This window comes from Catharus ustulatus, chromosome 5, assembly GCF_009819885.2.
Source record: "Catharus ustulatus isolate bCatUst1 chromosome 5, bCatUst1.pri.v2, whole genome shotgun sequence".
NCBI classification, from domain to species: Eukaryota; Metazoa; Chordata; class Aves; order Passeriformes; family Turdidae; genus Catharus; species Catharus ustulatus.
This window is the reverse complement of record NC_046225.1, coordinates 73,258,363-73,279,547: the sequence shown is the minus strand read 5'-3', so window position 1 is coordinate 73,279,547 and position 21,185 is coordinate 73,258,363. Positions and strand designations below refer to the sequence as shown.

General features: G+C 39.3%; 1 protein-coding gene across 1 annotated transcript in view; it reads left to right on the top strand.

Moving 5' to 3' along the window:
- Window positions 1-21,185, top strand: part of CTNNA2 (catenin alpha 2) — a 406,333-nt gene that overhangs the window by 22,045 nt on the left and 363,103 nt on the right. Inside the window, 1 exon segment of the mRNA XM_033060738.1 lies at window positions 19,896-20,091. Coding sequence (XP_032916629.1) covers window positions 19,896-20,091 — 196 coding nt within the window.

The following is a 21,185-nucleotide window of genomic DNA, read 5'->3' as shown; positions in this document are numbered from 1 at the left end:
CCATTAGCAGAATATCTCCCATGGAGATCAGGATCACTGCCCCACCCTCAACAGATGGTGATAGAACAGACACCTTTTATCACACTCTGTATTGTAATGTGCAGTTTATAATCGTGAAATTACTGTAAGAGACTATCCTGAGCTGGAAGGAACCCACCAGGATCACTGATCCAGATCCTGTCCCTGCACAGACCCCACAACAATCCCACCCTGAGCCTCCCTGGTGTCCAAACCCTCCTGGAGCTCTGGCAGCCTCGGGGCTGTGCCCATTCCCTGGGGAGCCTGGGCAGTGCCAGCACCCTCTGGATGAGGAACCTTCCCCTGATATCCAAAATAAACCTCCCTGACCCAGCTCCAGCCGTTCCCTGGGTGCTGTCCCTCCAAGATTTGATATGATGCTCAGTTTAATCCCTGCATTGAGGGCAGATTTGAGTTACAGGGCGTCTAGATAAGAGTGATAACTAAGCTAAGAAACCTTGAAAACATGAATTTCTGTGAAAGATGGGACAAAATGGAGCAGTTATTCTAAGGAAGGGTGAGTCAAGTGGAATGTAGCCATTCTCAAATACATGAGGAGGCAATGGGACAATTTGTTTTCTGTGCAGGAGTGGGTAGGAAGAGAAATAATGGACTTAATTTCCAACTCAGAAGATTGCAAATTGATATAGGAAAAAGCTCTCTCACAGTAAGACTGGGGAAGCATTAAAATAGATTTCTCAAGGAAGTCATGCAGTGGATGGTATTCACAGAATCACAGAATCATTGAAGTTGGAAGAGACCTCTCAGATAATCAAGTCCAACCACCAGCACAACACCACCACGTTGACCACTAACCTGTGTCCCCAAGTGCCACATCCACACTTTTTCTGAACACTCCCAGCCATGGTGACTCCATCACTTCCTGGACAGTGTGTTCCACTGCTGGACAACCCTTTCTGTGAAAAACCTTTTCCTGATACCTGATCTAAACCTCCCCTGGTGCAGCCTGGGGCCATTTCAAGGTCTTTAAATCCAGGGTAGATGGTTCTGCTCTGTGAGTGCCAGGAAGGGCACAGAGGTGGAGCTGGTTCTGTTTTGGAGTGAGACAGCCTAAATATTTTTACACCCTTTCCATGAATATGGTGCCAGAATTTAATTTTTTTTGTCTTTTTGTTTTGCTTAATTTCATTCCTTTGCCTTTCTGTCCATCAGTGAGCAGGGGCAATCACAGCATCTCTTTGGAACAGCAATAGCTTTATGTATATATCCTTTTTCCCTCTCTCTGCTAACTTTTTATTTTAACATTGAAGTTTGTTGTTTCCCACTTTATCCCTAAATGCAGCAAGTGTCCTCTGTGCTGCTTTGTGGTCAGCTTTAGTGTGATTAATTTCATTAGCATAATAGTGGATTTTATGCATACTGTGCCATCTGTTTCCTTTCCACTTTATTCATATATCAATTGCCAGAATTGTTCTTGACTTCTTGGGTATCTTTCCTCTGTCCTTTTATTCCTGTGTCCTTTTATTTGTTGTGTCCCTTTATTTATTAGCCTTCAGCTGAATTTGAAGGCTGAAGTATTTCACTTCCAAGATCTCTATCACAGGCCCAAGAGAGAGTAGAAAAACTGATGGAGACCTTTGATGAGCAGAGGTACTCTGTCTGTAAGATCTTGAGTCCAGGGATCTTAGCTGTTACATTTTAATTACATTTATTATTGAGTTATATTAATCTGGGCTTTGGGAAAGGTTATGATTACAGTCTGAGCAATTTCCTGAAAAAAAAAAAAAACCAGATGTGAACAAACACAAGGCGTAATATTAAGATTTTTGTCATAGTGGAAGCAGAAAAGGTTATGATGCTTTTTTTGACCTTTCTCCCATTTCAGTTCTCAAGACATTTTTCATTAAGAAGAAAAAGATTCTCAGATTCTGCTAGTCTAAGAAAGCTGTAAGATTTTTATTAAGTGGAGGGATTGAGATCAAGGCCTGGGTCAAGAATAAACAACCACACTCTGTATTCACACAGAGACTGATAATCAGCAATAATGAGAAATGCAAATTTAACTAAATATTGTGTGAGTCTTCATGGTGTTTTTCCTTTTTTTCTGGGAAATTTCTCTGCTGTCTCTGGAAGGGTGATTGTGCTAAACAGAAGGAAGGAATGTATTCCTCTGGAGTGTGTGCATGTGTAGGCTTTCCTTTTTTCTTATTTTTAGAGACTGCATAGTTTCAGGTCAGCACTGAGGCTTCTTATTCTCCTAACAAATCATTCCTTCCCACTTAGTCTGAAAGAGCCTAAATATTCTTGGTGAGCAAGTTTTGGCTTCCCCCTGAGTTGGTGCTCAAGTTTTGAGACTAATAAGCAACCTAATGCCTTCTTAAAAATCAGGAATTCATCAGCTGGAGATGGATCTGCAGCTCTTCTTGTGGAAGAGGATTTTAATGGGGACTTTATCTGTGAGTGCAAGCTGTGCCCCCAAGTCAGAGCAGAGCAAATTTGGGATTCATTACTCAGCAGGAGCATCATGTGCCTAATTAATAATGGCACTTTTTTGGGCTTCAGTCCCTTCCCAGCCTCTGCTGGAGCTGCAAACTTCATCAGGGGTGGTGAAAAGCAGGGGGACAGCAGCCTCCAAACCTCTGTGGCTGAGCAGGAAATATTGGGGGTTTTCAGAAGTTAACAGGTGTAAAAACCTTGGCTTGTACAAATATTCAAGTAAATCATTTTCCCGTTTATAACAGATTGTATTTAAGAGAGCATAAATACTTAATGGCTTGAATTCATTTTCTGGCCAAAAATGTTTAACAGATGTAAGTGGGTTTCTATGGTAATTGTCTGAGGTTGTCCTGCTTAATGTCCTTCCTGTGACTCCTGTTTCATTTATGAATAAAAGTGAATGTTTAAGCCTCATGAACATAATGCTTCCACCTGCATTTGCCTGTGTGGGAAAACATCAGGTTCTTTAGATCTCAAGCTTGCTTGGTGCTGACACATATGGGGAATATTGAAGGTGTTCTGTGTGTGAGTTGTGTTCATAAAACAACATCTGTCACTTAAAGGCAAATCCTGCCTCATTTACAGGCAAGGTTTGTTGTTTGCCCCTTTTTTTCACATTACATTATGTTTTGTTTTTTTTTTTTACCATGTAATTTAATTTTGTCTCACCTACTCTATTGTCAACATTATTTAAAAAAAATACCCACAACATGTTCTATGAAATCTGAATTCCCAAGAAAGCCTTTGGGGGAGAATAAACATATCAATGGTTATTCCAGTACTGACCAGCTTCTAATTCTTCTGGAAATCTGAATATGTCAATAAAAGCAGTTCCTGCATGAAATCATTGGGTGCTGACATGGGTTAATCTAGTTTCTTAAGAATTGAATCTTTTCTCCTGATTTTATTTTAATTAATTTGTATTCACAGTTGCGGCTGAAAATTTTTCAAGTTATTAAAATCAACAATCAAAACAAATTTTGAATACACAAAGAAATATTAGAAAAGAGAGGGTGACACCCAGGAAATTTAAATATTTCTAATTACTCTTGTGTGATACAGAGATCTGTTTGTCTTCCTGAAAACAAACATTTCCTTCTATTCAATGTAATCCCATCTTTAATTTCATATAAATGCCTCCAAAAAAGACACTTGTTCGTTTTAGACTCTTCCTTCTTAACTGCTGATGTTTTCAAGATATTTGTTAAGATGGCTTTTAAGCTTTAGAAGGTTTTTTGTCAGCTAAAAGCAATTCCTTCACAAATTAATAACTTTTGTAATTCTGTGGGTGTATTTTTGAGCACTGCCCCTCTGTTGCAGACTTGTGTGACTGCTGGGATGAGTTCAGTGAGATTGTTCTTCCAAGTTTCCCTTGAAATCATGGATTAACTTTCAACAATTCTGTATAAATCAATATATTTTTTTTTTCTGGAGATGGTGTTTTCCTGTTTCACAAACAATCTGACCAACCAGATTTAATAAAAAATTCACTTGGCAGTTTGTGTCAAAAAAATGCAGATCCTTGGTTTGCACAGTAAAGTGCAGAGATTTGGGGAATATCATATTTCCATAAATTTCAGAGTGCTGATAATTTTATTTATCTGAAATGCATGCACAGAGCAATCTCCTCCCTTTCTTGTATCATGTAGAACTGTTCAAACCTTTTATAAAAGGGTTTTCCACAGGATGTGTTTCTTATTTTTTCCTTACAGTTCGGTGTTAAAAACAATCCAACAAAAACCTCAAACACCCCAGCAACCTTTGCTAGGCATTGCTTTTCTATATCCCACTCCCACACCTACCTCTAAATCCTCTTCCCACCTTCCCAACAGTTTGTCAACACAGCAAATCATATTTATTTGACCTAAGATTTATTGCAAAACCAGCTCACTTAACAAAGGCCTTCAAACTTAAAAATAGGTATTTGAAATACTAAATGGTTTACTTAACAAATAGTAATAAATAAGTGTAATTTGCAAGACTGGCATTTATTTTTCAGTTCGTAGGAAACTCATTTTAGTTAGCTCTCTGTCATCAAAACTTGTGTGTACAGGAAAGGTTTGGCTGTTTATTTTTTAATGAGAAAACTTGAGGTAAAAAGTGGAAGGAGAAGGTAAATAATTGGAACAAAAGAGCAAAAGCAGCTCACAGTACAATCCTGATGGAATTTTTAAGTGGAGTGTTTCAGTAGATAAAAATAGAGTCTGAATGCATTGTCCTGAACTAAAAGTAAGAAAGTTCATTTGCTCCTTCTGCCATTGTTTTATTTTAAATGTCAAGAATCCCAAAGAGAATTGCCTTGAAGAGGTCCAATATTTACATATTGAGTGGAAAAGGTGCAAGATCACAACTTTTGATAGCTAAATCCTAAATAGCATCTAAATGCTCAAGTGATACAAGCAGTTTTTTGCCTAAGGGCTCTTTCTTCTGCTAACACTGTATTATCATGTATATTAAATTATTTGGGCAGCTTGGTCTTGGTTTTACATTCACAATAATTGGCCATAGCGGGCTTTGCACAAGTTTGACTCGACAGTTGGTGAATAAAACAATTTATTTGAGCCAAGTGGAAATCTGGTGGTGGTGTGGCTGCTGGTGCAGCAGGACCAGGGCTGGAAGTCATCCACTGCTGTTCATGATGGGCCAGGGCTGCTGCCTAAAAAAGATCCTTGTTGTGGCTGCAGATCAAACAAAAAAAGCTGTTCTTGTGGGAGAGGAGATGCAGTGGCAGCTCTGGCAGGGAATCTTCCCAGAGCAGTTTTGTAACAATCAAATAAGTAATTTTTATATCTCTCTTATCCTGGTGGCACCTCCAAAGCTTCATACATTTGCATTAAAGAAAGTATTGGTTTCAGTTGCTCATCATTCTGTCATCCTGGTGGGTAATCCCCATAAATAGCAAATTATAGAATTTGGTAGATAAATCCTAGTGAAGGTTTTGTTCAGTGATGTAGAATTATCTTCTAAACTGATTTAACAGCAAACTGCCTTCTGTTAACTCACTCCAAAACATACCTGGTTAATCTTTTACTCTACAGAAATGTAATTCCCTTTAAAATTATATGGGAATATTTTCTTTAAGGACTCAGAACTGTGTTCTTCATAACAAAAAAAAAAAAAAAAAAAAAAAAAAAAAAAGAGAGAAAAATCAGGTATTTTCTTCCTTGATAATAATATTCATATATTTTACAGCAAACGGCAAAAATGAGAATTTATCTGGAAACAGTGCAGGAGATGCATTCATATTTAAATTAAACTTTAATCAATTAACACGGTTAATAAAAGGAGGTTCATTATATCTGAGATAAAAGAACACAAACAATACCCAGCCCAAGTATAAACACGCTCCTGGAAGCAGCAGTAGGAGCAGTACTTAGCCTAATGTGCAAGCTTTCAAGTGGCAGAGTGGAAGAATTTTTATGTTTAGTTTGACTAAATGCTTGTTCTTTTAATCTTTTTTTTTTTTTCTGCTTTGACTCTGGTTCTTAACAAACATTTCCACTCATAGATACTAATCTGAATTTTACTATTCCCAGTCTCTGGAGTCTCCTAGGTTGTACTAGGGATGGTATTTTTACCAGCTGTTACACATTCCCTGTGGTAACTGCCTAAAACTTCTCATATTGTACATTCAACTGTATTTATTTGCAAATTTTTGGACTTTTTGTGAGTCAATCCTTGTGGGTTTTTTTGGGTTTTTTTTTTTGCTACTTAGCGATGTACAGATTTCTACTGACTTTATGCATTGCTCTGAAGGCAGAGAAATTAAATTGCATCCCCAAAGACTTAATGTTGGGTGGTTTTCAACATTTCTGAGTAGCATTTGTGAAGTACAACCATTCTTTTCTTGAGCAGTTTTTAGTGGGAAAGGAAATTTGTGTTACAGGGCTTTGTGTGCTCTCACAGTTGTGTTGGAGAATTTTGGCATTTTTTTAAAGGCTTTCATTTTAATAATTAAAGAAAACAGTTTAGATGTGCTTGTTAAGAAGCTGACTGAAAAGATCTGCTCTTTTTCTTTTTTAATTTTTAGCAGTAATAGCCCACTGAGATAATTGTTGTTAAAATGTAGTATGGAATTATGTGCTGTTAAGGATGACATCTCTGTTAAATAGCTCATTCTTACAAATACAGCCTGAAGTCCATATATTTAGTGTTAATTAATGCATTTGGTTTTTAGTAAAAAGCTTATTTTCTGTCTCTTTGCTTTAGTCAGAATGAGCTGAAAACCAATTTAATGTCACTTTGTGTTTCAGACACACCAACTTCTCTTTGGCACCTGCTGTTCTATTCTGCCAATTGCCACTTAGTGCTGGGGATATAGATCAGATTCTTTTCTTTTACATTTCTAAGACTTTTCTTGGCTGTCACTGCCTGTTGAGGTTATCACCCTTCAAATTTTGTGGTTTTGTTGTTTCCCTCACCACAGGGTTAAGTTTAATCCAGAGTTACTGGTATTGTGCTGCTGTTCAGAAAAATCGATGCTGATGTTGGCAATGGCAAGAGACAGTGGGTCAGGAAGGAGTCTTTAATTTGCAGCAGGAGGGAAAATCAGCCTGAATTTTGCCATGGGGGAGAAAAACAGCCCCAAATCCAGGGATCAGGTGGGCAGACAAATGCCTAGTGCTGGGGTCATCAGGGAGATTTAGGTGCCATATGCAGTGGCATAATTATGGATATTACTCATGGTTCTGTTGAAACAAACACAGGGGAAAAAAAAGGTGATGTCTCCTCAGCTAGATCTGTCTGTGGAGTGTGTGGGACAGAAATGGCTGTTAGTCTGTGTGGGATGATGTTGCTGCTCTCTGTTCTTCTCACAAAAAATTCTAGAACAGCAGGAGGAGGACAGAGATGGATCAGTTCCTGGAGAAGCCTGGGAGGAAGCCAGTGCTTACTTCAAGTTTGACCAAAGGAGGTTTCTGGAAATGTTCTCTTTTGCCATGTCTGGAATTCTGTCTCTGAACAGCAGGCTGTTTGAATTAGCATCTGTACTGCCTTGGCAGGTCCCCAGTGACGAAATTCCAAAATAAATGTGCATCCAAAGGAGTGTGGCCAGCAGGTCAAGGGAGGTGATTCTCCCCCTTTGCTCTGCCCTTGTGAGACCCCACTTGCAGTGCTGGGTACATTTTGGGTGCCCTCCATATATGAAGGATATAAAACTGTTGGAACAAACCCAGAGGAGGCCAGGAAGTTGAGAAGGGGACCAGAGAACCTCCCTTGTGAAAACAGGCTGGAGAGGAGAGGATTTGGGCTGGAGAGGAGAGGATTTGGGCTGGAGAGGAGAAGGTTGTGTGGAGACCTCACAGCACCTTCCAGTATCCAGGAGGCTGCAGGAAAGCCAGAGGGGAATTCTTCATCAGGAACTGTGGTGGTAGGACAAGAAGTAATGGGTTAGACTGAAAAAGGTGAAATGTAGGTTAGATATTGGGAAGAAATTCTTCCCTGTGAGATCTTGGCACAGGGTGCCCAGAGAAGCTGTGGCTACCCCTGGATCCCTGGAAGTGCCCAAGTCCAGGTTGAACAGGGTTTGGAGCACCCTGGCATAGTGGAAGGTGTCCCTGCCCATAGGAGGGGATGGAACCAGATGGTCTTTAAGGTCCCTCCCACCCCAAACCATTCCATGATTCTATAATTCCATGTTTGTGTGCCAGCTCAGCACCATACCCTTGTAATTCCTGAAATATGCTGCACTGAAAAAGGGATGTGAGACCCCCAAGCCTGAGTGGTTGATTTCCAATGGCAGATAAACCCTGTGTATGACCATCAAAATATAGCTTTGAATCTTGTGTTAGCTGTATAGTAATGACTTGAAAGCTCAGTCAGTTGGTATTAAAATAAAAAACAAAACCAAAAAGATCTAAGGAACCTTTCCACAGGCTCCATCTAATCTCTACCACCAGTTGTAATAACACAATTCTGTTCTTTTTCTGGTGCTGGCTTTTTGTAGGATAGTTTTTCTTATTTCCTGTATTGCTGTGCAAAAGGTACACAATAGAGAGAAACACAGATGAAATATAGGCTCTGCCTTCTAACTGTAGATGAAATACAGGCTTTGCCTTCTCAGCTTCTCTACAATGATATGGGGACTACAAAGGAGGTCAAAAATTGGCTGGACTTCTGGACTTCAATAGGAGGGGTGGAAGATTGATGGCCACCAATTGCAAGGGAATTCTGCAGGACTTGGGGTCAAGCTGACCTTGTTTAATGTCATTGGTGTGGGCAGGGGGTGAAATGCACCCTCAATGAATTTCCAGACAACACCAATTTGGGAGGAAGTTCGATGTGCTCAAGGAGGGCTGGATGAGGAGTGTCTCAGCAGGTGGGGAAATGGGCTGGCAGAAGCAAGGGAAGCTCAGCAAAAACCAGTGCAGAGTCCTGCAGGGGATGGAGTCCCTGGTGCTGTGATGTGGGCTGGGTAGAGGCTGACTGAGCCCTGCTGTGCTGGAGGAATGTCAGAGTCCTGCTGGAAAATGCAGAACATGGGACTGGAGAGCCACATCAGCATGGAGCTGAAACACTGATCTTAAAGAAATTAGGATTTTAGTTAAAAGTTAGAAGAAACTGGGCTTGAGATAGTTACCTGAAACTTAAATAATTGATTGCCTGTCAATTTATGTTTGCTTAGCTGTGCTTGCAATGAGAAAGGATGAAACTGGTAGTTAGGTCCAAAGAACACAAACAATTGCAACCAGAAACTCATTCTTTGCAAAACTGGAGTTGCCCCAAAAGCCATTTGTATTGTCATTGATAGAAAAGGTCAGGGTGAGGAAGACTCACCATACTTCCTCCTTTTAAGACCCCTCCCCACAAAAATGACCCCAGACTTAATTCAAGAAGCCAACCACGGTGCTTAATAGCCATTCAAGCTAATTACCATGGGAAGCAGGGATGGGAGGGGCTGGTATTATGAATATGAATTTGTTTGAACCTTTTGTCAATAAATAGACTCTGTGACCACCTGTAATTTTGCAGTGTGTATCAGGGAGTTACCCCACACTGCTGCCCAGTGCTGAATAAACATTCATTTGTAACTTTAAATTGTTAGCGAGTCTTTTGTCCATCACAGTTGAGTATTGGTGTTAGACCAATACTCATATTTTGGTAAATCAGAGCTGTTCTGGTGGGTTTAGTGCAACAATAATAGAGCGGGAAGGAAAGCAAGAGTTGCCCTCTAAGCCCCATCTGCAGTACTGAGTCCTTTTTGGGGCTCATGAGTAAAACAGACATTGCAGTACTGGGACAAATCCTTATCCTACCCTGAAGGTGGCCCTGATTAGTTGAAGAGCTGGGCTAGAGATTCCAGAGGTTCCTTGCAGCCTAAATTGAATTACTGTGTTAGGGTGAAGGCTCTAGAGGGACCATATGAGGAATGGCTGAGGTCCCTGGGCTTGTTCAGCTGGAGACTCATCAGGGTCTGCAGCTCTGATCTCTGCTCCCTGGGACAGGGACAGCACCCAGGGAATGGCTGGAGCTGGGTCAGGGAGGTTTATTTTGGATATCAGGGGAAGGTTCCTCTCCAGAGGGTGCTGGCACTGCCCAGGCTCCCCAGGGAATGGGCACAGCCCTGAGGCTGCCAGAGCTCCAGGAGGGTTTGGACACCAGGGAGGCTCAGGGTGGGATTGTTGGAGCTGGATCAATGATCCTGGTGGGTCCCTTCCAGCTCAGGATATTTTGTGATTCTGTGCTAATTTTGGAATTTTAAGTTGGCGATGGAGATTTTATACAGTGTGTGAAATGTGCAAAATAAACAACCTAAATAAAGCACCCTTCAGGGAATACTCTCTTCTGCCTTCCTGAGTGAGAATTCATAGATGCTCTGCATTTGGGATCTCACCAGGATATTCTTTGCTGCACATAACATAAGCCTGAGTGCAATGGAACAGCATGAAGGAGAAGTTAATTTCATTATTATTCTTACTATTCAAAATAGACTCCCCAGAAAATTAAGTAGTGTGCATTCTAAGGGAGTTTTGATTTAACCTGTGTCTATATAGAGTGAAAGATTGCATGCTTCTGTTTTCTGCTGTTCTTTATGGACAAGGTTTTCATTAAAAAAAGATATATTAGTTGTTATAGAGAAAGCAGAGCACTAACTCACCACATATGCCTGAAATATTTTACTTCCTTCACTTACAGTACTTTACATTAACTGAAACAGAAACTCCTGGGAATCGTTTGCCTTTGGTATTTAGTGATGTATGAGATTGTTTTTAGTGCTGTTTAGGGCAGTTCACAAACAATCACATTGCCCTGAGGAAGCAGCTCCTGGTGCTTCCATCAGCTGGAGCACTGGTGTCTCTCTTTTGGCTGCTGGAAGCCTGGGGAGATCAGCTGCCTGTGAGGAGCTTAAATATTGTTCTACCTGCCTTTTACTGCCTGCTATCTTATTTTGGTATCCAGTTATGGATTATTTAAATCCTTTTTGTTATTTCTCCTTGTGCAATGTCTGAGTCATTGGAAAAAAAAACCTAAAGAAAGATGATATTGAAGTTTCTGTTGCAGATGTGGTATCTAGTAAGGTAGGAAATAAAATTTGCAGGTGTTTTATTCCCTCAGTGTAACTATAGAATGGTTGGATGGGATGTTGAAACCATCCAGTTCCACCCCCTGCCAGGGGCAGGGACACCTTCCATTATCCCAGATTGCTCCAAGCTCCCTCCAGCCTGGCCTTGGACACTTCCAGGGATGGAGAATCCACAACCCCAGAACTGGTTACAAAAAGCTGTAGAACCTCACTAAAGCATTTTCTATCTCACTTTTCCTTTTCCTTTTTTTCCTCCCCTAGCCAGTACAACTTGCTGCCTGCCCTGTCGTTGAGTTCCTTTGATAACTACATCTTAAATACTGCTGCTTTTAAGATTGCTAACAGATTTTTAAACCAACAACAAGTGTCAAGAAAATACTGCATTAAATATCAGCCAAGAATTTCCCTTTGTCAGGCATGTGCTGTTTACAGTGCCAAGGCTCCTGCTCTCCTACAGATCCAATAAAACAGCACCAGTACAATGAATCCAGGGATTTCACAGGAGTTTTCCCATTACTCTAGTGTGGTGTGCCCTCATGTGGTTAAATGCAATATCTTCCTTGATTCAGTCCGACACCCTTTGGGTTTATTCTCTGTTCTGCTAAAGAACTGGGAGAAATAAAAACTGGTGGTGGAATGGAAGGCAGTGTGACACCAAGTAGGTTTTTGGTATTTTGTTTTGTTTTGCAGCTCTCAAATGATTTGGTACTTTTGAGATTAATATAAATACACTTGCATTTCTGTTTGATTCAGCTACAGATGTGTTTTTCCCTTATCTTGTTTTTTTTTTGATATTTTCAGAATCCACTTAGAATATTTAGGCCAAGGTGGTGTCATTTCTGATTGATTAATACTAATTGATTAACACTAAGTATGGAAATGAGAACTTGCTTGTTGATTTTCTCCCATATTATGCCAGCAATCTTTTATTTTTGATACCCTTTGATTACCACAAGACTTAATTTTTTTATAATAATAGATAGCTATTGCTGACATATCTCACATTTTGCATGTGCTATATTCATTTTTGGAAGGAATTAGAGTTATTAGAGTTATGAGGGGTTATTTTATACTTTCTGGTTTGTACTTTTAACTTTATTATTCACATAGATTGCAGGCAGCCTTTTTAGAGGCTTCATATCCTGACAGAGAACTGCAGATGATGATGAATTTTCTTCTACATCCAAAAGCAGTGCAACAAAGTTTTGCCCAAAATTAAAAGTTGGTAAAACTGCAGAAAAAACACACTTAAGGCATCAGTGACATTTACTGTTTTAATTAACAAGGAAAATAACAGATGTCAGCAGGGGTTTGCAGTAGTAATAACTTATTAACTGTGAGAAATTAACTTAAGTTACTGAATGCAAAAAATTACTTCTTCCTCAATTACTGCTCAGTGGTTGCCAAGATGATTTAACACAGCCCTGGAGGTTGACATTTCTGGTTGCTTTGAGGTCACTGCATTTAAGGTGTATTTACTGATTGCCAGATAGACTCCAGCTTTCTGATTTTTTTTTTTTACCTGGGGTAAGATAAACTTCATGTTTTACTCTCTAAAGGAATGTTTTGTGCATTGTGGTCTTTAAACCACTGCTAAGTTGCCCAGAGATGATCATTTGGAGCCAAATAACTTTGCCTTTGGTGGTTTCAACATTTTAAGTTCCCACATGGATATGTGATGTTGTCTCACTTGGACAGTGAGGAACAGAAGGGAGATAGTGGCAGGATCACAAGCGGAAAGGATTTGCCAAACGTTGCTCCAATTAAAATTCAATCTCTGCTATATAAAACCCAGAAGGATCCTTGATTTGGAAGACTCAAAGGTTTGGAGGTGCCAAGTCCATTTAGGCACCCAGCTCTGGGAGTGTAATCCATAAACAGAAGTGACATGATTAGTTCTCCTTTTCCACACATGGAGAAGAGAAGAGAGAAGCTTAGGAGTGAGATTTAGAAGTTGTGGGAGAGATGTGAAAGGGAGCTTTTTGAAATCCCATCCCTTCCCAGAATTTATATGCTGAACTCTGAGCCTGCAGAGGGGAGCTTACATCACATTTATATTAATAGATTAATAGAGCACAAGTTTGCTTGGACTTAGTTTGAAATCTTCCTTCAGGGGTAAAAAATGGCTCATTCTTCTCATTTCAAGCCCAAGCACGCTGGTGTTGCAGCCCACCTTCTTATAAAATATCCCAGGTGTTAAGGAGGTCACTCCTGAAGGAGGATGACCTGGTTCACTTCTCTGCTGAGCCTGGGGAACTTCAAACCCACATTTCTGACCCCCAAGACAGTTCTGTGCCCCCCAGCTCATGGCCTGGCCCCTAAGGGGGTCATCCTGCAAATTAGGTCATTGGGTGGGCAGGAATTTTTGTTCTTTTCACATCAGTACGATCATGAACTACTCTTATGCATAATGCAGAAAGAGGTGAGAGAAAAATGCATGTTTTACACAAGCCATAGATAGGAATTTTTTGGAATGGTACAGCATAATGTGCTTTGGTATAACATTAAAAAAATGAAATAATGGGAATCTGTGGATTCTGTGCTGTCTTTGGCTGTTGGACTTGACTGGGATCAAGCCCTTTTGTGGAATTAGAAAACTCCCATTGAGAACATCTTTAAATTTGACTTTAATCTTTTTCTTGCATTTAAAGGCTTTGAACAGATTTTTTAGGAGTCAGATTAAGCCAATGGTTTCGCTAAAGAATTTGTAGTTGCTCCAATTAAACACCTGCTTCAGCTTTTCTCTCTTGGCAAAAGCTGGAATTGCCAAAATCCTAGCAAGATACTTCAAACCTGTGTGCAGAAATGGGATTATTTAGCTCTCAAAAGTGAAGTTTTGCAGCCCTGCCAGCACAGAGAGGGGATCTTGCAATGGATATTGCTGCTTGTGCTGCCAGTTCCAAGAGATTGTCAACTCCTGAAGGTACCAGTTGACAACTGGATGGTGTTTGGAACCTCCTGGAATGTACAGGAGCAAGTGAATCCTTGGGAAACCTGAGGAATAGAAATGTTCTGTCTTTCATGAGTGGAATATTAACATAATCTCTTTTTCCTGTCTACCAGGTAACTCCTGGAATTCATATTTGGCTTCTAAATAGCATCACAGTGCTTTAGTGCCAATTAACAGGAGAAATTTGTCACAAAAGGAGAATTTAATAATCTTTGTGTCTAATTTATAACAAATTGGAGGCAAATTGTATTGTGGGAGACATTTTATTAGCTTAATTTATATTGATTCTTGTGTTACTTGTAGGTGAGTTGGTGAAAACATGCTGCAGGTTTTCATGGCTTCATTTTTCATGAAGATTTGTAGGAGGAACATAACCATGATTCTTCATTTAATTGTGTTTTTCTATTCTTCTTTTTCTTAACAATATGTTTTGTGAAAACATATTTCAGGCTTGTATGTCTGTTGTAGAAATTTTTGATAGTTTTTCGGGAAGATTTGTGGGAGGAAAGTAAGCGTGGGGCGGTTTATTTATTTTTTTATTCTTTTTGATAGCATAACAAGTAGTCAGAAATTCCACTGAGAATTAATGCTTGCTGAAGAACTTTAAAAGTGCCTTATATAATATTCATTCACGTTGGGCAGGATGTAAACCTCTTCCCGTAGTGGGAGCACTGATAAGAAAAATCCAAATTAGCAGCAATGGTGTTGCTATCTCCAAATTACATCCTAAAGGTGCATGATGTGGGCAGAACAGAAATATGCAGATTTGTTCAGGAATCAGTGTTTGGCAACAGAAATGTGAATTGGAGCTGCTCGCTGTCCTCAAGCTACACTGGATTAAAATATAAAATATCCTGGCTCTGATCAGTGTTGCCTCAATTTTCTGGGTGCTTCCCAGCCAAAAGGGAGGTGTGGCACTGGCATTTTGTAGCACCCCAGCTAATAATTTATGCATTAGAGAGAGGATTCTGCTTTTTCCTGAATGCCTGTAACCTGCAGGTGTTTGCAAACACAGAGGGGAGCTGGAAGGAGTACAAAAAGCTGGGTTAAACCACTGGAATTCAGCGTGGAAAGGCAAAGTTCTGTTCATCAATGAGGATCCAAATATCCACACAGAATAGAAGGACAATTTCAGTTCTATGAATTAGGTAGACAGCTGGTGCTAATCGTGTGGAGATAATTACAAGAGTTAATTATGTAAGCTGTTATGATTTATGGGGTAAGGACAGTGGCAAATTACTCGAGTTGATAGGGAAAATTGAAGAACAGTTATTATCAAAAAATGGAGTTTTGTTACAGACTGAATCATGCTCAGCAGAACATCTGTGTTCACACATATTGGTGTAATAGGGAAAAAACCCTTCTTTTTGTGTGGCATAAGAGAATAAGCACAAATATGGGAAAAAACCCAGCAAGTTATCTGCTCCTCTGCACAAATATGGAAAAAATCCAATTTAGCTGCTTTTTTTGTTTTGTATGTGAATGAAAAGCAGCTGTTGAAAGCATTTTCTCCTGTATTTAGCTCAGTAACACCTTGCAGTTGAAGTGGGATCAGCTAATGAGCTACTGCTGAGAGCCACATCATAAGTTAAGTCTTTGGTGTGCAGAGGCAGGAATTTGTAGGGCAGAATTCCATTTCTGTTTGCTCTGCTGCTGGATGGTCCAAGGGAAGGTCACAAACACCGTGCTCAGGTCTGTTCTCCACCTCATTTGGAGCAGGGAATCAAATTAGATCTTCCCAGAGCTGTGCTGGTGTTGTAACCTCCAACACAATCTGCTTCTTTCTCCAGGTATTTTGAAATCTCTTCTGCCAAAGGAAACAAAAAAAAAGCAAACCTAGCCATGAGACAGTTCAGAAAAAGAGGTTTTATGTTTCCAGACAGTTGTAATGATTTTTTTTTTTTCCTTTGATGAAACAAACTTCTTTTGGAAGTAGCAAGATTTTGAGTGCTGAAGGTGATGAGATGGTGCAGTGGAGTGGAAGGGCAGCTGATACCCAGAGGAGAAAGGGCCCTTCCACTGAAATCTCAGGGCTGTCTTTGCTCAGGTCACTGAGTGTTTCCAGCACCTTGGTGATCTACGAGTGCATGAGAAGAGAGGAATAACTCATAGTTGTTCACACCCAAGAAGTGCCACTGGGAAGAACAAATAATATTTACTTTAAAATACAAGGGGCAGAGGGGAGAATAGTGATTTTTTTTTTCAATTTTTTTTTGCAAATAATAGTTATCCTTCAGAGAAACCCCTTTACAGCTGATTTCAGAACCAAGTGTTTGTGTGAATGGTTTTCATAACAGGTATGTCTGCAGAGGTGTATTTGATTTGCCTGCTTTGGTTTATTAAAACTAAGGAAACATATAAATATTGTCCACCCCCAGAAACACTCCCAACAGCCTCTGTAACTGATATGTAAATTTGTAGAATGACAGAATCATCAAATGATTTGTGCTGGAAGAGTCCTTTAAAGATCACCTCTCCCAGTCCCCTGCCATGTGCCACCAGTGTCCTCAAGCTTTTCTCAAAGGGCTGCTCCCAATCTGTGCTGAAAACACAACACCCAGGCATCTGTCCTGTGTGAGGGACCAGGGAGAAACCACAAGGATTAGCAGGACAATTAAAAAAAAAAGAGAAAAAAAAAGGATCTATCAATATTTGCCTCGAGAGTTGTCAATATATGCTTGTTTTTAATGTGGTTGTGGGAAATTTTGGGTAAATAATACAATTCGAGTGGATACTGAGCAAGGAGAAGGCAAAGGGGGAGAATTCCAACTCTTAAACTTGTGGCCCACCCTCTTCTGAAATCTGTAGGGAAGAGAGTTTAATTCAGAGAGCCAGGAATGTTCCTGTGTGAGCTGGGGCTCTGCCAGGGGATTAATTTGATGAGTGTGTGATCCAGCTCTCTCCCCTTTCACTTCTGGCCTTCCCCACCCACTCATGACCTCTGCCATTGGGAAATCCATCCTAATAGAATTTTCTGCTTTCAGCAAAGACATCCTCACCTTTTATTCTGTGCTGCTGGAGCTGGGTAAGGAGCCTTAATTCAGGATGGGGCTGAACTATTAATTAGTGAAGTTCTGTTATTCCAGCAGAGATCTGTGCTAGGACTGTGAGAAGCTTCTTTAATAAAATAAGAGAGCAAGGTTCCCTAGTGTGATCAGAAAGCCAGGATCATTACAAGGCTGCCAAATGAGCTTATGGTAATTATCAAGTGATATATTTGATAATTGTACAGAATTTTGGGTGAGTTCTGCATTAATTAGTAACAGAAGCTGATAGAGACATTCTTTCCTTTGTACCACTTTAGGTGGGGTAAGATATTTAAAATAAACCTGTTAGTTTTAAAACCCTGCTGGAAAACTGAGCTATTTTGATAAGATAAAAATTTATTTTTATCTTTTCTTCATTTTTAATGCAATTTTTATGAATTCATAGGTTATTGCCTTTCTAAAAATGGGAAAGGAGCTGATATGCCGTGGATTTTTCTGTCACTGGTATCAGAAGCTTTCCTTCCCCTTTGCCCTGTCCCAGTACAGCTGACTTTCTGGAACAGGAATTCTAATTTAGGAAGAGATTGCTGTTTTAGCCTTTTAACTGGTGATTTAATGTAATTTAAAGAAGCTGACACAAGGTGGTTAAAATGTCAATATTCCAGTTTATATGAGGGGTTTTCTTCCTATGAGAGCTCTGTATTATCCAGAACCCAACCTGCTGGTGCAGAGACTGGAATCCAGAATTGCCCTTTTCCAATGGAATGTCCTAGCCCCACATGGAGAACAATTTCTCTCCTTGCTTCATCTGAATCCCTTTTTTTTTTTTTTTTTGGATTTCATGCCAGTAGATCTTGTTTACAATTTTAAAACCTTTGCTTCAAATTTACAACTCATTGAGCTTCACTGGCAAAAAAAGCCTCTAGCACTGTCTATTTGTGGTCTTACGCTCTCTTGCTGGCACAGTTCCATGATTAAATTTGAGTCCCAGCTTTTGACATGATTGAAACTTATTTTTTTAATGATAGAAACAAAATAAATAAGAAAAAAAAAAAGAGCAGCAAACCATTTATGAAAGAATTGGGCTCAAACAGAATACACTAATATTTCCTTTTGAAAAAGAAAATTTATTTTGGAGGTGCTGTTTCCTACATGTGGGTTACAAGAAGTGATAGAAAAAAAGCCTTCATCTTCTGTAGTAATTTGGATTTTCCTGTGGACTGTGTTAGTTGTGGACTCAGCAGCTCAGAGCATTAGCAAAGGTTTCTTCCAGTGCCAGATCCTCTTCATCTCTAGGACCTGCACATATTCATCTGCTCTACACAGACTGACACAGAGGTTCTTACCCGAGAAGATTTTGGCCACTTTTAGACAGTTTAAGTGGTTTTTCTCTATTTCTGTATATTAAGCAGCATGGGCTTAATATTATTTTATTTAAAAAAGACCTCAAAGAAAATATTATTAAATATTTTATTTTAATTTATGATTATGTCCACATTGGGAAGTCATGATAAACTTTTCTTGTTGTTTGGTGGTGGGTTAGAATTACTTGCATTTCTGTAGGTGTCCATAACTAGATGCCAATGACAATGATCAACTGCAAAAGCATCTTCAGGAAATTTCATGAGGAATATTTGCAAGGGAAAGCTAATAAAGAAAATATTATCTCTAAATATAAACAGTGGAAAAACCCCCATATGATGGATGAATATTACATCTCAGTAGCCAGCCAGACTCCTTCCTGATAGAAGGCTCTGGAATACATTTTTTTCTCCCAATATATCCATGCATATGATGTTTTCAAGGCCTGATTGTATATATAGATAAGTATAGATACATATATTTACTATTCTATAGTCTAGTTTTTAGGTGTGAGTTGTAAAAAAAAAAAAAACATCACTGAAAGAGAAAAAAAATTGCAGCACAAAGAGCGTGGTAAAATGCTTTTTGGTCAAAACTGTACCAAAGACCTTGTCCCTCTTCTGGTAACAGGGATGGGATGACATTGAATTTTCATACTTGTTTTAGAAACTTTTGGTTTTAGTGAAATGTCTTCGTTACAAAGGCCTTTATTTTCTTACAGCAAATATGTGGCTTAGACACTGCAGGTTTGTATCCTGGTTAGGGAGAATTGCATCCCTGAGCATTATTGATTTGATGCTATTTTTTTGTGCATTTAACACCTGATAGTATCCAATTCAATATTCCTGTTTGACAGAGCAGCAGCCTGGAGTACTGCTGGAGTCATGCAGGATTCCCTCTCTGCCCAACACTCAGCTCTGGGATGTACACACTGTGCTGGTTTTAAGCTTTCCAATCAGTTTATTGACAGCTCAATAAAGAATTCCTTCAGGGGATTCTGCAAACATGGAGGCAGAGTTTCCTTCTGTTTAAATAGTGGTAGGATCATTTCACTGCCTGCTGTGGTTTTATGACAAAATATTGGGAATACAGTGAAGTAGCACTAAGGCAAAGAGTTTTAACCTGTATAATCTTTGCAGTGGGAGCACTTCATACCTTTCACATCTGGAAAACACAACGTTTTTGTCACCATTTGTATGTCACTGCCAGTACATTATCTCAAGGGACAATTGCTTTTTGAATGGTTTCTGACCCTTGTGTGTTCAGGTTTCATTTTATCAGCTTCTTCATTTTTTAAAAGTGAAAACCAGCAACAAAAAAGTGTTTTTGCACCACAGCCCTGCCATGTCTGGTTCTTATCTTTCTCTTTTTGCTGCTTGGCTGTGCTTTGCTTAGCCCAGACTGAGGAGAGGTTGAAAGGAAAACCCTCTTTTGGGAGACATGCTGCTGGATTTTGTATTTCCAATTTTATCTATTCAAAACATGTGGCCACTACATCCCATCCAGGGCACAGAAAATAGTGTGAGGATTGAATCAGGTGTTCCTTTAAAGAGTTTTAGAATTGTTCAAAGTGACAAAAACTTGTTTTTGCTGCCCAAAGGTAACGACACTTGTGAACACGAGCAACAAAGGACCGTCTGGAAAGAAGAAAGGGCGCTCGAAGAAGGCTCATGTTTTGGCTGCCTCAGTGGAGCAAGCCACTCAAAACTTCTTGGAAAAAGGAGATCAAATTGCTAAAGAGAGCCAGGATCTCAAGGAGGAGTTGGTTGCTGCTGTAGAAGATGTTCGAAAACAAGGTATGTGGGAAAAAATACTTGATGGGAGTAAAGCCACAGCTTTCTGTTCCACTTTCAGTCTGTTTTTTATTCTGCTGGGTGACAAAATGGTGTCATTTTTTTTCACTTGGCTAAAACTGAGCAGTGGTTTAAAGCCTGTGGGTGCAAATGTAGAATTAGGCTTATGGTACATATGTTTCTGAACAATCTAACAATTATCAACCAGATAAAACAGCAATATAGAAGTACTTGTGGTCTCAAATATATTAAAAAAATAATATCAAAGCCTGAAAATACAGATATTATAACAGTATTAAGACAATTATGTACTGGATGTTGGTGATAAAATAAATGGATACTCACAAAATCTGACAATTTCTTTCAAAAGATAAAGTGGGTATGAGGAGCTTTCAAATTGTGTGGTAGGATGTTTTCAATATATTCCTATAACAAAATGTTTCAGTTTTATTGACTTTGATTGTAATTATCTTTATTGCAGCAGAATTAAGTACTTTTCAAGTTTATTCCATTGTAAGTCCTATAATCTAAAGATACCATCTGCCAGTATCATCAGCCCTGGGTTTTAGAACAAGACTGAGAGATCTCCAGCTGAGATTTCAAAAGGAGTCTAAAGGATTTGGGTATAAAATACTGATTTTCAGTGAGAACTCCTACTATGTTTTTTTTTTAATCTCATGAAATTGGACTGAAGTGTTCACATGAGAAGGCAGGTTAAATTTTGTGTACCTAAGCACTGATTAGTGAATATTCCAGTGTGTTCTATCCTGAGAGTATTTTTTCCTCCTCTCCACTCTATGTATATTTGGTTTCACTGTTTTCATGTTTCTGAGTGGTTTGGGTTTTCTTAAATATTCAATTGTCAGTACATCAGAATAATTTAAGTATTTGCTGTATGCTGTATGTCCAATGACATTCCAATATTCTAGTGGGGTTTTATGGGTTTTGTTGATTATTTTTTTTCTTCTGCGTGTTTTTTGTAGTGATGGTGGGGTTTTGGTTGGGTGGGTTTGTTTTAGATTTTTAATGCTGATGCCTGGCTATTCTGGCATTAATTTTCATTTGTCAATTACTTCAGTTTCCTGTTGCTTACATGA